At 49.9% G+C, this 15,255-nt stretch overlaps 1 protein-coding gene across 3 annotated transcripts in view; it reads left to right on the top strand.

Annotated features, from left to right (window-relative positions):
• Nucleotides 1-14,259, top strand: part of NFATC1 (nuclear factor of activated T cells 1) — a 100,315-nt gene extending 86,056 nt beyond the window's left edge. For 2 of the 3 annotated variants that reach the window (XM_080683474.1, XM_080683475.1), the window contains exon 10: nucleotides 12,371-14,259. In XM_080683474.1, coding sequence (XP_080539600.1) covers nucleotides 12,371-12,420 — 50 coding nt within the window. In that variant the 3' untranslated portion in view covers nucleotides 12,421-14,259. The remainder of the gene's footprint in view (nucleotides 1-12,370) is intronic. The other variant, XM_080683473.1, reaches the window with a different exon arrangement.
• The last annotated feature ends 996 nt before the right edge of the window (nucleotides 14,260-15,255 follow it).

Genomic DNA, 15,255 nt, shown 5'->3' with positions numbered 1-15,255 from the left:
TCGCTTGGGTTCCGGTTTCTCTCTGAAGATAGTGTTGGCTTTTAATGATGAAAATTTCCAACATCCACAAGGGTAGAATGAATAGTGTGATGGGTCTGCACACCCCTCACCCAGATTCATCACCAGGGCAGGCACGATCAGACACCCTCACTCCATCATGTCCTTTAGTTGTGGCTGCCGAGATAACAAAAATCAGCTCCCGGGGCTCACACCTTTCCACCCCTCTGTCCCTCACGCACTTACCACTTACATCTTTTAAGTGGCCATTTCCTTCCAGGGTCACAATGCGGTTGACCGCACCTAACATACTAATAATTCTTCGGTAAGGTGAGGATTTGGTTCAAAGTTACATTTCATGACAAGAAGGTGGGTTTCATTTCCCGTGAACACCGGAACTATCGCTTCCTTACTGCGCAGCATCTTCTGACCCAAACCCGGCAGCGGGTGAGCGGTCCCGGGGCGCCAGCGGACGCCTGGTGGGTGCCGAGAGCCGATTGGCCATGTTGGCCTCTCACACCCAGACTCAGAGCAGCAACATTTGGCCTTGACCAGCTCATCCGTTGCCCCACAAAGACGGAAGCCACACTTTGTTCTTGCCTTTCACTCTGAGTCTCCTGATCTCACAGCAAACCTACCCTAACCCGCAGCAGTCTCTCTCTCTCTCTCTCTCTCTCTCTCTCTCTCTCTCTCTCTCTCTCGGCCCATTTGTTTGTTGTTTTAATTAAAGGGAGCTTTTACAATTTTTATTTTTTCAATTCTGTTAATTCTGTTTGAATAGAAATTTTGCAATTTGGGAGAATATATTTCTAGTAACATAAAGAAAGGCGTGGAAAAATGTTTGTTGGCAGTTTAATGATCCCAGTGAGTGATTGCGGAGTGGGTTTGGCATAGATAAAATAATGGGCAGGTGATGTGGCCAGCACACGCCCTGCCGTACGGCGGAGAGAGGCGAGGAGGACGAGCCGGTGGAAATGCCTGGTCACGTGGCTGCCGGTCCCCACGGGTGCTGGAGTTTCCACACGGGGCGTTTGCATTATTTGGAGAATTCAGGCTAAATAAGGAAGCAGCACCGAAGGTAGGAAAATTATTCTGTTTTAATGGCTGGCAGTCCCGTGTAACAACAGTGTTGATCAGCCAACCCCACATCCAGCTGGGAGGGTCATGTTTTATTAAAACTGTGACTTGTTGTCAGTCGGTCCCACCGCTGTCCCATTCTCTCCTTCCAAAAATAGCAGGCCCTGTGGCAGTGGTTGATTAGGATGAAAAAGATAAAAATAAGTGAAGGCTGAAATAGGTCCAAGACACCCGAAGTAGCCCGAGAACTTACTTTTTAATGAAACTTGAGAAACTGTATTATTTTCCACTGCTTCACAAAGCATCTTTGAAAAAAAAAAAAGCAGAAAGTAAAAAAATGAGTTTAGTGATGTTGCAACTCTGCATTTTCAGAATTACAGTGGTTGTGATACACTCATGGCCAAATCGCCCTGTTCTAACCCACAGGCAAAGGCAGCGCCTGGCTCAGGAGGTGCCAGGGCGGCCGCCGAATGGGCCCGGTGAGGCCGTGGTGGACACAGCAGGCTCCCAGGCGCCTGCTGACCCAGCGCCATCTGGGCAGGAGCAGGTATTTATGGCAGACGTCCTAAGAGGCTGCCTCTTCTGAAGAACTCAAAACCCACATGAGAGAGACCACTGCGCTCCTGAGGGCCCCCACCCAGGTGCTCTCCGGGCGCAGATGCACTGTCGCCGTGGAACAAAAGCGTGTTCCCCGCTTCCTATTGTCTCATCTCTAAGTTGTGGCCGCAATCCTGGTGTTTTCATGTCCTCAGCTCACACCTCCTCTCATTCCTTAAATAAAAACCAGTGGAAGCCATGAGTGCTGGGCATTCAGCAGACCCCCGAATCCGTAGGCGCGTGGGGAGCGCAGCTCTTCACCCCTGTGGGGAAAGGTACAGCCGCCGTGAACAGCTGCGTGCTTCCTAGGATTTGACTCGCCATCCCAGAACCAGCAGATAGGGTAAAGGTTTAGGACAACAAACGATTCAGAGACTTCCCAAAAGGGACTTCTTTAAGGACAGGTTTGGCCTGAGATATTCTGGTTTCCGTGTGTCCACCTAAGTTGTTATGCTCTGAGGTTACAATACTAACTTTAGCGAAAGGTGTATTTTCTGGGAAAGTTAGGAAATACTTTTTAAAATTATCTCCTACTTATAGGAATGGGAAAGAACGTCCTTCCTGTTTTGTTTTGCTCCTCAGAAAGCTATTTTGGCTTTCCCAGGGTGTTTCTGACTCGTCCCCGGTAAAGATTGTACATTTTTCTGTCCCTCAGAGGATGATGGAGTAAGAAGTGAGAACTGCTTTTGTGCTGTATACTTATTTATGATCCGTGTTTGATTTGAAAGAGTCCATGGGACACAATGCAACGTGGAAAGTAATCCTGTGTGGACCCCATAGTGGAATCATGAAGACTTTTTGTTTCCCATTTTGCTTTTGTTTAAAGGACAATAATGGCTTTGAAGAAATAATTCTTTTCATGGAAGAGCAACATTTTAGCATGTTACAAAACCAGGAACAGAAAAATGACAGTGTCCCCTGCTGGGCTGGCTAATTTGCTAAGTGGCAGTAGATGAATACTGTTAATTTTTTAAAATTCTTAGTACAAATGGTTTCCTTACTGGAACTAACATAACTATTGAAAAAGAGGGAAGTGCTTTAAAAAGTTTTTTGTAATTAAACTAATATGTACCTATATCAACAAATATGGGTTTGTTTAACTGATAAAAGTACTATTTGCAAAGCATAGTTCTTCTCCACCTTACCCTTTTGTAAAAAACAAGGATGAAATGATGACTGGGTTAACATTGAGGAGCCAGATTTCTTATTCTCTAAGCCCAAATCCAGTTCCTAGGGAACTAGAATCAATATCTGTGTGAACACCCATCTAAAAATTTCTAGCGCCTGCCTCCCTGGCTCTCCATTCCCCAGAGTCCACAACTCTGGAGGGGCCACAGCACCGTGGGGCTAGGTGTGGGGCCATGGTTTTGCCTCGTCGATTCCGTATGAGAGAGGCGAAAAGACACAGCTAATGTTTGCATTAACCTAAAAGCCTACACAGGTATTTGTCCTGATAATAAAAGGGATACACACACATTGTAAGAAACGTGGAAACTAAACGCGTAGCAGGATAAGCCTTGTCTTGTTCACCTTTTGTGTCTTTGTGAGAACATGTGTGCCTTGTGGTTGAGCTCAGACTTTGCATTAACGCCAGACCACTGTGACTTTCACTCACATGCCCGATAATTTTCTTCTTTTTCTGACAATCAGTAAACTGAACATTTACCAGAAAGTACTAGTGTGTGCACACGTCTTTTCTTTATAAAAGCAGGTGATTTGAGCTTTGGATGGAGCATTTTAGCAATTATGCCATTTTAAAAAAAACTGGCCAGAGGCCGAGGGAGCCACCAGCTGGCAGCCCCACCCTCTCTGCTGACGTTGGTGGAATCCTGACGGCACCGCATCCCACCAACAGCCTATTCCACTCCTGATTCTGTCTACCTGCTGTGCGAGGACTAGCTCGTCTCCTGCCCTCTCTGGTCCTGTTTCCCTAATAAGAATTCTCCCCGCCTCCCAGAGAGCTGGGAAAGAGGCCATGAGGTTCATGCGTTTTATATTCCCCAGCACATGGAACTCTAGTCTCCATTTCGATGACTGAAAATCTCTGATTCATAAAGCAGAAAGGGACCTTGGCCGAGCCTCCTGTTTCCACAGGTGGGGCCCTCAGGCCCCAGCCCCTCCAGGAGCCACATCACTTGGGGCTTCAGAGGTGAAGTGAGAACAGGAGCTGGTCTTCCAGCCGCCCCTTCTCCTGACAGCGAGTGCTCAGCGTGCAGAGGCCTCAGGCAGGCCTTCTAAAGGCCGGCCGCAGGCCCCCCCGCACGGGCCACTGGCTCATGTGCCTCTGTGTGATGGCTGGCATGCTGTGCCATGAATGCAGGGAGAATGTGGGTCTGAGGAAAGTGGGGTTTTCAGGAGTTTGGGTGTCAGCGTTGGCTGGTTGCCATTCGAGAAAGTGTCGCATGGCCCAGGCACCGCTGGACAGCGGGACGTCAGGCCATCTTTAAAGACAAACACACCTAGATAGGCTCTGCAGTTTCCGTCACTTTTAGGGGTTGCTCTTCCTCCAGGGCTTATTTCTGTTTGAACTCTGGTCACATAACGTGCTGCGTTTCCTGGGATCTACAGGCCACACTAACTGCCAGGACGTGGGTGTCCTCCATGGCCATTCTTTCCTCCTGCAGGTTAAAGTGACACTGTTATCCCTTCACTCAAAGCCCCTCCCCACAGAAGCATGACTGTCACCTCTTCACTGAGAGTAGGGAGCAGGACGTGGGTGATAGAGCTCAGGTGTGAGGAACCCTGTCCAGACAGCAGTCGGGCCTGGAGCCCCGTGTCCCCGCCAGGAGGAGGCCCTCACAGCGGTGGTGGGCGGCTTCCACTCCCTTGCCGACTCCCAAGAACAAGTCACAACAGGTGGAGCACACCCATGTGGTGGAACATCTGCTCTGTCCTGGTCAGGCCTCCACCCGCCTTTTTTATGTGAAACAGTGTGATTTAGGGGCTTAGCGGCTGGGGTTTCTGAATGGCTTGGTGCGTGTCGGCAAACTCTGGGCACCGAGATCTTCACGGGGCACTCGGTTCACCTTCCGTTTGTTTTAGAGCAAAGAAAATGCTGACCATTGTGTGTGCTCTTACAGTGCAGTGGAAAGTAGGTGACCAGACAGGTCCCACGTGGTTCCTTTGGTAGCGTCCCTCTTTTCCTTTTTAACAACAACAACAACAAAATGTTTAAAGCACATAAAAGCTGGTACAGGAGAAATGACTGGAAAAAAAACACCTGTTTTTAGCTCCAGCAGAACCACCCACGTGCGCGTGTGTGTGTGTGTGTGTGTGTATGCGCGCACACATGTGTGTGGTGCTGGTGGTGGGTGTAGATGTTTTGCTTTTCTTGAGAGAAGCTGCCTCAGAAAAGGGGGTAATAGCTGTGCCCTCTCCTTCCTCCCCTTGGGAACCCCATGGCTGTGCTCTGAACGGGTGAAACCAGAGAGGACCAGACGAAGGGGACAGTGGTGGAATTAGGAAGGGAGGGATAGCAGGCACAGGCGCCAACAGCAGGCCTGTGTCCACCACCCTCCCAGCATCAGCTCTTGGGGTCCACGGCTCCTGGTCCCTTCATGACCTTCTTAGTATTAGAAAGCCACTTGCATCCACCCATCGATTTGCTGTGCAGCTAGCGAGTGCCGTCTGGAAGCTCTCAGAACCAAGGGCTGAGGTGGCATGGGGCAGCAGTCACCTCTGGTCACCAGATCCTGGTCTCAACATCCTTGCCTCTCAGCTGAGTGTGCCATGGTCTCTCCATGTACAAAATTCGCAGTCACTATAGCTATCTTTCCTTCCTTGTAGGATGCTGCAAATATCCAGATTAGTGTCTGTGCAAGTGCTGAGAACCCAGAGGGCTGGGTGAATAAGTGCTTTGCTCAGTCCTTAAGATGAGATTTCAGATCCTTTGTTGTTTTCAGAAACCATGAATTCAGAAACTTTGCCTAAAAGGTAGGCATTGAGAAGGGCAAATACATTAAACAATATTCAAACTCCGACAATGCCTTCCCTATTTGCGCTGCTGTCAGTAGTCATACAAAACCCATGCATGACCCTGAGAGATGGACCTTGGCTGTTGCACCGCAACATGAGGCTTTGTGTCAACCTTTTCAAAATCGTGATCCAAAAGAAGAAACTCATGATATGAAAGTACATTTTACTGTAAAAAGGGCACTTCACCTTCATTTGTACAACTACTGGTGAAGAACTGAGCGATTGTCTTCTTAGGAAGAATCTGGGTAATATTTACAGATAATGTAAGTACATGTAAAAGCTGTACATTTTAGCTTTTGTATTTTAAAAAAAATAATAATTTCCCTTTCACTCAATTTCAGATATGTATATAGAGGTGGATTTGGGGTTGTAGGACACACACACACACACACACACACACACACACACATCCTGCATACACATCCCAGATTAGAACAAGAGTTCAAACTGCCACATAAGTTTTAGAAAAAAAGCAATAGTTTCCACCTTAGGAGCATTTTAGAGAAAAATTAAATATAAGGGAAAAAACCCTTCTTATTAAATCAAATTGTGGTGTAACAGCTCACCACATCCTGTTGAGGGACATCTGACGTGAAGCAAGGCAAAGGTTCCGCTTTCAGGTCTCTGACGAGCTGTGAGGGTCACATGGTACCTGCAGTTCAAAATACTTCTATAAAGAAAAACCTTGGTGTAGGTGGAAAAGCTGAATAAGAAATGGAAACTATCAGCAGAAAGAAGACATTGTGGGGAAACGTGGGTGTCATCGACCCGACCATATCAAAGAGAGAAAGCCACTCCCAAAATAGCCCGCACAGAGCCCAGGGTGGCTGTGGACTGATACGGACTCGGAACTATGACCTCATGGAAGAGAAATAGGAAGTTGCGGCCAGAAGAGGAGCGGGGCAAGAGGGTCCCAGGTTTTCATCCTCGGCCCGGTCATCAAAGAAATACTTAACCTCCGTCAGCCCTTCTGTGATGGGTCCTTCATCCATCTGTGAAATGGGAACCCTCGTGGCTTTCCTGACTCAGTTACAACACAGGCTGTAGGTACGGCAGAGAGGGCTGCTTTATGCTTGTTGTTCCTCAGTTGTGTAGACAGTTATGTGGGACTTTGCCCACTCTGTATTTCATGGTTATCCATCTTCAGCTGTGTCAAACATTGTGGGGGGCGTCATCCACTCCGCAGTGTATGGTTGTCCATCGTGGCTTGCTGCCTGATGCCCTCAGTCCCATGGAGTGCTTAGGGGAGATTCTAGAGGATGTTGACGCATGCATGATGGTTCTTGAGTGAGTCCCAAGATGTCTGAAACATTGTGATCTTGATCCCGACTTGACGTTGCTGGGCTTGGAAAAGCAGGGTCTGATGACCCAGCACTTCTGGCGTCATGTTGTTGGAAGGGAGGCAGGGCCATTTGCTCATCAGAAACCAGTGGACCACGATGACAGTCGAGAGCTTTGCTCTCTGGGTGGGCCCTTCCAGCCTCCTCATTCTCCTGACGCCCCCAATAGGGTCAGCACCAAAGTAGCCACATGGAAACCAGGGCCTTGGATGGCTCAGGACACGCTGAATGGTTTCCACACTCACACCCACTTCAGGAGCTCCCGCCAGGTTCAGGTGCGACCGTGGGCAGTAGGGGAAGCCCACTTCTGAAGTTTCTTCCCCTTTTATCTTGTCAAACAGGTGTTATTTTCCTGTGGTCTGTGTCACCTTGAGGAACCAGATTATAGTTGCTTTGCTTATTGCCTCCCTCCTCTTCTCCATCACTATTTCCCCTGGACCACCCTCTTCTTCTGCATCATTATTTCCCCTGGACCTCCCTCCTCTCCATCATTATTTCCCCTGGACCACCCTCCTCTCCATCATTATTTCCCCTGGACCACCCTCCTCTCCATCATTATTTCCCCTAGACCTCCCTCCCCCTCTCCATCATTATTTCCCCTGGACCTCCCTCTTCTGCATCATTATTTCCCCTGGACCTCCCTCCTCTCCATCATTATTTCCCCTGGACCTCCCTCCTCTCCATCATTATTTCCCCTGGACCTCCCTCCTCCTCTCCATCATTATTTCCCCTGGACCTCCCTCTTCTCCATCATTATTTCCCCTGGACCTCCCTCCTCCTCTCCATCATTATTTCCCCTAGACCTCCCTCCTCCTCTCCATCATTATTTCCCCTAGACCTCCCTCCTCCTCTCCATTATTTCCCCTAGACCTCCCTCCTCCTCTCCATCATTATTTCCCCTAGACCTCCCTCCTCCTCTCCATTATTTCCCCTAGACCTCCCTCCTCCTCTCCATCATTATTTCCCCTAGACCTCCCTCCTCCTCTCCATCATTATTTCCCCTGGACCTCCCTCTTCTCCATCACTATTTCCCCTGGACCACCCTCTTCTTCTGCATCATTATTTCCCCTGGACCACCCTCCTCTCCATCATTATTTCCCCTGGACCACCCTCCTCTCCATCATTATTTCCCCTAGACCTCCCTCCTCCTCTCCATCATTATTTCCCCTGGACCTCCCTCTTCTGCATCATTATTTCCCCTGGACCTCCCTCCTCTCCATCATTATTTCCCCTGGACCTCCCTCCTCTCCATCATTATTTCCCCTGGACCTCCCTCCTCCTCTCCATCATTATTTCCCCTGGACCTCCCTCTTCTCCATCATTATTTCCCCTGGACCTCCCTCCTCCTCTCCATCATTATTTCCCCTAGACCTCCCTCCTCCTCTCCATCATTATTTCCCCTAGACCTCCCTCCTCCTCTCCATTATTTCCCCTAGACCTCCCTCCTCCTCTCCATCATTATTTCCCCTAGACCTCCCTCCTCCTCTCCATCATTATTTCCCCTGGACCTCCCTCTTCTCCATCATTATTTCCCCTGGACCTCCCTCCTCTTCTCCATCATTATTTCCCCTGGACCTCCCTCCTCTCCATCATTATTTCCCCTAGACCTCCCTCCTCCTCTCCATCATTATTTCCCCTGGACCACCCTCCTCTCCATCATTATTTCCCCTGGACCACCCTCCTCTCCATCATTATTTCCCCTAGACCTCCCTCCCCCTCTCCATCATTATTTCCCCTGGACCTCCCTCTTCTGCATCATTATTTCCCCTGGACCTCCCTCCTCTCCATCATTATTTCCCCTGGACCTCCCTCCTCTCCATCATTATTTCCCCTGGACCTCCCTCCTCCTCTCCATCATTATTTCCCCTGGACCTCCCTCTTCTCCATCATTATTTCCCCTGGACCTCCCTCCTCCTCTCCATCATTATTTCCCCTAGACCTCCCTCCTCCTCTCCATCATTATTTCCCCTAGACCTCCCTCCTCCTCTCCATTATTTCCCCTAGACCTCCCTCCTCCTCTCCATCATTATTTCCCCTAGACCTCCCTCCTCCTCTCCATTATTTCCCCTAGACCTCCCTCCTCCTCTCCATCATTATTTCCCCTAGACCTCCCTCCTCCTCTCCATCATTATTTCCCCTGGACCTCCCTCTTCTCCATCACTATTTCCCCTGGACCACCCTCTTCTTCTGCATCATTATTTCCCCTGGACCACCCTCCTCTCCATCATTATTTCCCCTGGACCACCCTCCTCTCCATCATTATTTCCCCTAGACCTCCCTCCTCCTCTCCATCATTATTTCCCCTGGACCTCCCTCTTCTGCATCATTATTTCCCCTGGACCTCCCTCCTCTCCATCATTATTTCCCCTGGACCTCCCTCCTCCTCTCCATCATTATTTCCCCTAGACCTCCCTCCTCTCCATCATTATTTCCCCTGGACCACCCTCCTCTCCATCATTATTTCCCCTAGACCTCCCTCCTCCTCTCCATCATTATTTCCCCTGGACCTCCCTCTTCTGCATCATTATTTCCCCTGGACCTCCCTCTTCTCCATCATTATTTCCCCTGGACCTCCCTCCTCCTCTCCATCATTATTTCCCCTGGACCTCCCTCCTCCTCTCCATCATTATTTCCCCTAGACCTCCCTCCTCCTCTCCATCATTATTTCCCCTAGACCTCCCTCCTCCTCTCCATTATTTCCCCTAGACCTCCCTCCTCCTCTCCATCATTATTTCCCCTAGACCTCCCTCCTCCTCTCCATCATTATTTCCCCTGGACCTCCCTCTTCTCCATCATTATTTCCCCTGGACCTCCCTCCTCTTCTCCATCATTATTTCCCCTGGACCTCCCTCCTCTCCATCATTATTTCCCCTAGACCTCCCTCCTCCTCTCCATCATTATTTCCCCTGGACCACCCTCCTCTCCATCATTATTTCCCCTGGACCTCCCTCTTCTCCATCATTATTTCCCCTAGACCTCCCTCCTCCTCTCCATCATTATTTCCCCTGGACCACCCTCCTCTCCATCATTATTTCCCCTGGACCTCCCTCCTCTCCATCATTATTTCCCCTAGACCTCCTTCCTCCTCTCCATCATTATTTCCCCTAGACCTCCCTCCTCCTCTCCATCATTATTTCCCCTGGACCTCCCTCCTCTCCATCATTATTTTTCCTGGACCTCCCTCCTCTCCATCATTATTTCCCCTGGACCACCTTCCTCTTCTCCATCATTATTTCCCCTGGACCACCTTCCTCTTCTCCATCATTTCCCCTGGACCTCCCTCCTCCTCTCCATCATTATTTCCCTCGGACCTTTTCAACCACAGAATCACCGATCTTACTAGATCAGATTTGTTGTCTGGGACTTTTGTTATCCCTGGTAATGGGGTGGGAAATAAGACCTTTCTCTTGCTGTAGGGTAACTGAAGGGGCCATTGCTTCTTCAGTTGGGATCCTTTTCTCTGCCTGGTGGGTCATGGCTGGTCAGCACCCTGGATTAAGGCACCCTCTGCCATCCATTTCCACCTTCCCAGAGGAGGAATGCTGACCTAGGAGCCCAGACCTTGCCATGTTGGCCCCAAACCTGTTGCTGTCCCCTTGGCCTCAGGTCTGTTTTAGGAATAAATGAGATGATGACCCTGAAAGCAACTGTGAACAGTCCAGTGCTGCAGAAATAGGCGTGGTGCTGCAGTGTCATTTTGTGGTAACTTGTCTCCGTCACCTCACCGGGGACTCGCTTTCTGCCCACAAGACCAACGACTTTCTAAGTATGTTTCACGCTCTTTCTTGGTGCGAGACACCCTCACTGCAGTAAGCCTTCTGCTTACCCAGACACACCCTGTAGAAACTCAACAGTTGTGATTTTTCTTTGTCAAAATGTTCTTTGATGTGGCAGTGTCCTGCCAAATAACAAGTGGACACGTGTCCTAAAGAAGAAGGAGCGTAACAAGTGAAATTGGAGAGAATGGGACATCACCTGCACGTCCCGGGCCCCTGTCTGCTTCAGAAGCGTCTCGGCCCAGAGGTCACTGGGGGCAGATGCCTGGGAGGATGAGGAGAAAGCTGCCTGGGCCTGACGGACATGGCAGAGCTGCCCTCCCTTCTCCACGGGGCCCAGGGCTGTGGTGGAAAAGCCACCTGCAGCTAAGGAGCCGCCTCATGCACGCTCTCAGCAAGTGCCGTCCTGATACCTGCTCTGAGCCCTGGGCGTCGCTATTGCCCCAGCAGCAGCTGTGATGAGCCCTAGGAGAGGGTGAGTCCCTCCCCATGTGTCCCAGCCACTGGTTCGCCATCTTCAGAGGAGCTGCTGCATGTCACGTCCCTGTCTCAGGCGGGGCCCTAGTGTGTCCTCTGCGGGCAGCCAGCTGGAGCCCTCACCCAGACCACAGGTGGACTTGGGCAGAGAGTGGACACCATGGCCCTGGGTCCCTGCCAGGCCATACCTTTGGGAAGAGCCAGGGTTTGAAGTTTGCTGTTCGAGTTCCTGCCAGTGAGTTCTGTTATCAGGTCCCATGACACAATTCCTGGTTCTCCCAACTGTGTTTTATTATTGTTATTCTTAAAAATAGTTGCGGGGGGGTGTATGTTGAAAGGGAATGTAGAGAAGGGAGTGGGGGAGATGAAATGTGCACCAACTAATTGCTCAGGAAGCCACCCTCGGATAGGCCGGGGCCTTTGCAGAAACACATGAGGTTTATCTGGGCAACAGAGGGAAACCTGGCAGTTCCGTGACGTGAGCGCGTGTTCCCCACCTCCCAGTTCTGTCAGGAAAGTGACCGTGGTGACACCTCCCTGGTGACATTTCCCTATCGGGGCGCCCATCGGCAGTGGAGGGAGGGGTGTTGTGCAGCTCCCTCTCGATGGCCTTTGCTCATTTCCTCTCTGGCTGCCAAAAATCACAGGCTGATAGTGGCCGTGGACAAGGAACCAGAGATGAAGGAAGAGACCCCACAGAGGGGGCTCCTGCTGCGGTGCCAGCCCCTTTCCAACTTGATGGTGAGGTTGAGGGGTGGTCAACGAGCGTGGACTTCCAGAGGTGCTTCCATGTGGGTGCCAGTTGTTGGTGTTGTGGACCCCGGACACCTCAGCGGTGCTTTCCTGCCGGGAGAAGGTGCACTCAGGACCTGGGGAGCCCCTGGTGCACCATGAGCAGTAACGGCACCGCCACCCGCGCCTGAGTCACGGCAGCCAGGTCCCGGGCAGCCGCACTGCTGGCGCAGGACACTTTGCGGACATGGCAAGAGGCAGGAAGGGAGCCAGTTCCTTTTTCACAGGCTGCACTTAATGTCCTGAGAGCGTGGCTGATGGAATTGCTGGTTATTTACATACAGTTCCATGCAGAGTGGTGTTCTCCTAATGCGTTCTCTTGTTTCTGTTTTCTTACAGTAAATGAAATAATACGAAACGACCTCTCCAGCACCAGCACCCATTCATAGTTGGCAACATCGGAACTCGCTCAGGAGCCCCATGGTGTCGATGGGTGACAGTGGAGGTTCAGCATCCAGACTTCTGACTAAACAAACTGAACACACCTGGTACCACACAGAACTTCCAACTTACTGAAGATGTATTATACATACAAAGAAGTAGCTCTCTAACGGGAAGGAAGGAAGGAGGAAGGAAGGAAGGAAGGAAGGAAGGAAGGAAGGAAGGAAGGAAGGAAGGGCCACTCCATCTGCTGAAGGAAAAGTCATCTCAAGAAGAAAGTAAAGAGGTGTGGTGGGGTGAGTGTAGGAAACAGACTGTGTGACGGCACCCCCATGGGAATGACCCCACGTGGGAGCCTGACCCCAATGCATCCTCAGGCACCCCTGGATTTCAGTACTGGAAGTGCCTTATTTAATCCAACCACAGCATCAGGGCATCATAGACTTAAGCATTAAACTTGCTACCAGGAGAGTATTTATTTGAGCAAAGCTATAAAAACATTTCATCAAGAGGCTTTATCAAACTTTGCAAAAAGTAAGAGAATACTGGCAAGCTAGGCATTTGTGAGGAAAACCTAACACTTGTTTCCTACTTTATTTCAACTTTTCCTGGGCGGCTGTACTATATGATTTTGTTGCCTTATTCAGTGCATTTTAGGGATCTTCCAGTGTTTCATCTCAGCTCTTTCATAACATGCTCCCCTCCCCTGTGTTACTAAAACCATAGGATTGTTCATTGTAGCATCTAGGATTTTGTTTTTAATCTGGCTTTGAACATAGCACAAGTAGGTTGAATAGCACAAGATAGGTTACTGGACAAGAAAAGAAATCTGTCACAGGACAGGTCTTGCATTTGCATGTATGTACATAGATAGGCACATATTTATGTATAAATAATAAATAATAGGTGGTCTTCGGTCTTCGCCCAGCAGGGGCTTCGGCGCCAGCAATAACCAGTATCCAAACCTGGCTCTTCAGCTACTCCCACTGGGCCCGTCACCCCCGACAGGCCTGCGTTTTTCTCGTCTTGTGCAGATAACCAAGCACTTTAGAAGCCGGGGGAGGTGCGCTCAGAACACCCTGTGTTACCACGTGGCGAAATTGGAAAGTAACTGTAAATAACATTATGAAGGGAGTGTAATATATTTGTTCAGCTATAAGATTATTATTTCACAGAAGCCTTATAACTCAGCTTCCTGTAAGAAAACGATTACCAAAAACAATGTTTTAATATGCAGCGATTGTAGTAGGTTTCAGACTAGTTACTGTTAACAGATAGGGTAGTGTAAGCTTTACGGCTGCATTTCGTACCATTAACAGCTTCTTACACCTTGCTCCTAGCCACAATTTATTGTTTCACATAACCAAAAAAAAGCATGGTTTAATTAAAACATGTTTTAACCTGCTACTTGTGCCTTAGGAAGGTATGCCCCCTCCTGGAACCTGCCTGAACTGCAGCCGCGGGTGCAGGTTGTAGGTTGTCATTGAACCTAACGTGACGGTGGAGATTCTCCCGCCGAAAAAGTTATTTTTAAAATGTTCTTCTGTATGATGATGTCTTACTTTTTTAACTCAACGAAAGAAACGAAAAATCTGAAAGCCATATCTGTCACATTTGCACATATCGGTGAAGAACTGAAGATATATGGCTACATGTACATACATACGGTCCTGCTCCCCGCAGGCGTCTCTCCTGCCTGTGACCCCAGAACCCACCTCGCGTGTGGCATCGTAGACTTGCATGAAACATTTCTGGTGGATGTCATGTGGAAAGGGAATGTTTGATATTTGTGTCCGCTATCTCTGTAGTTAGGAAATAGACCCAATAAAGCAATACTTTCTCGCTGGACACTCCGGGCCGAGAGTGAGTCATTCCCGAGTGGAAATTCTGCCTCGTCGGGAAGCATGTTCGCTGCTGCAGGGACTTGTACCTGTGAGAGGTGCTTTGTGTCGTGAAGCTGCGCTGATACGATCGCTGAGCCTGGAGGTGCGTCTTGCCGACAGCTCCGCTCTCTTCCTTCTGTGTTTAAAGGGAGCCTTGCGGACGTGGGCGGACGGTGGAGCCAGCTGCTGCGAGCACGGCATCCAGGCCGTGTGGGAGAGGGAGCGTTCGCTCCTGCCAAATATCTGTGCTCAGAGAAATAGCCTGGGTGAGGCTTTGGCCACACACATACCCGCGTGCCTTTTGACCATTGTTTCAGCAAGACGATGTGTGTGTAAACTCGTCTCCTTCCCCTTGCTCCTGAACCTACCGCGCCCCCGCCCCCCCAATCTCCCCGTCAGCTCTGGCAGGAAGCTAGCCTCTGTCGTTCATAAGTCAAGTGTGAAACCTGGAGCTTCCAGGAGTTACCGTTTTAAATTGTCAGAAACAATACTTTTTTCTAGGACATTTCTAACGCAAGCATTCCTGTCTCCTTTGCTGAGAGGGTTACAGATGGAGACCAGCACTGGGGGACCCTCATCCCCAAACGCAGCATCCATCCCACCAGGTGTCCACGCTGTGCTTGAAGGGAGCCACACAACCCACAGGGAGCTCCATGGGGGTGAAGGGGACCCAGAGGAGGGTCTGGTGGCCACTGGGGGAGAAAGAGGACCCAGCTCTTCCGGAACAGGAAGTGCCCTTGAGACCCAGTGGTGTCCCCAGTCAGGGCCTGGCACAGACTTGGAATGCTGGGCCCATAGGGCATCCAAGAGCCCCCAGAACAGAGGGGATTGGGGCGCCCACACCCTTCATGAGAGCAGGCTGTCTGGGTTTGGAGAATGAGGCTTGTCACTGAAGAAGACACTGGAGCCTATTAGTTCCAAAGCGAGTTGTATAAACTGGTTTCCCCCTTATTGCCAACA

Source organism: Plecotus auritus (assembly GCF_963455305.1).
Source record: "Plecotus auritus genome assembly, chromosome: 8".
In the NCBI taxonomy this organism is placed as follows: Eukaryota; Metazoa; Chordata; class Mammalia; order Chiroptera; family Vespertilionidae; genus Plecotus; species Plecotus auritus.
The sequence above is the reverse complement of the archived record's forward strand: the minus strand, read 5'-3'. Positions and strand labels throughout refer to the sequence as shown.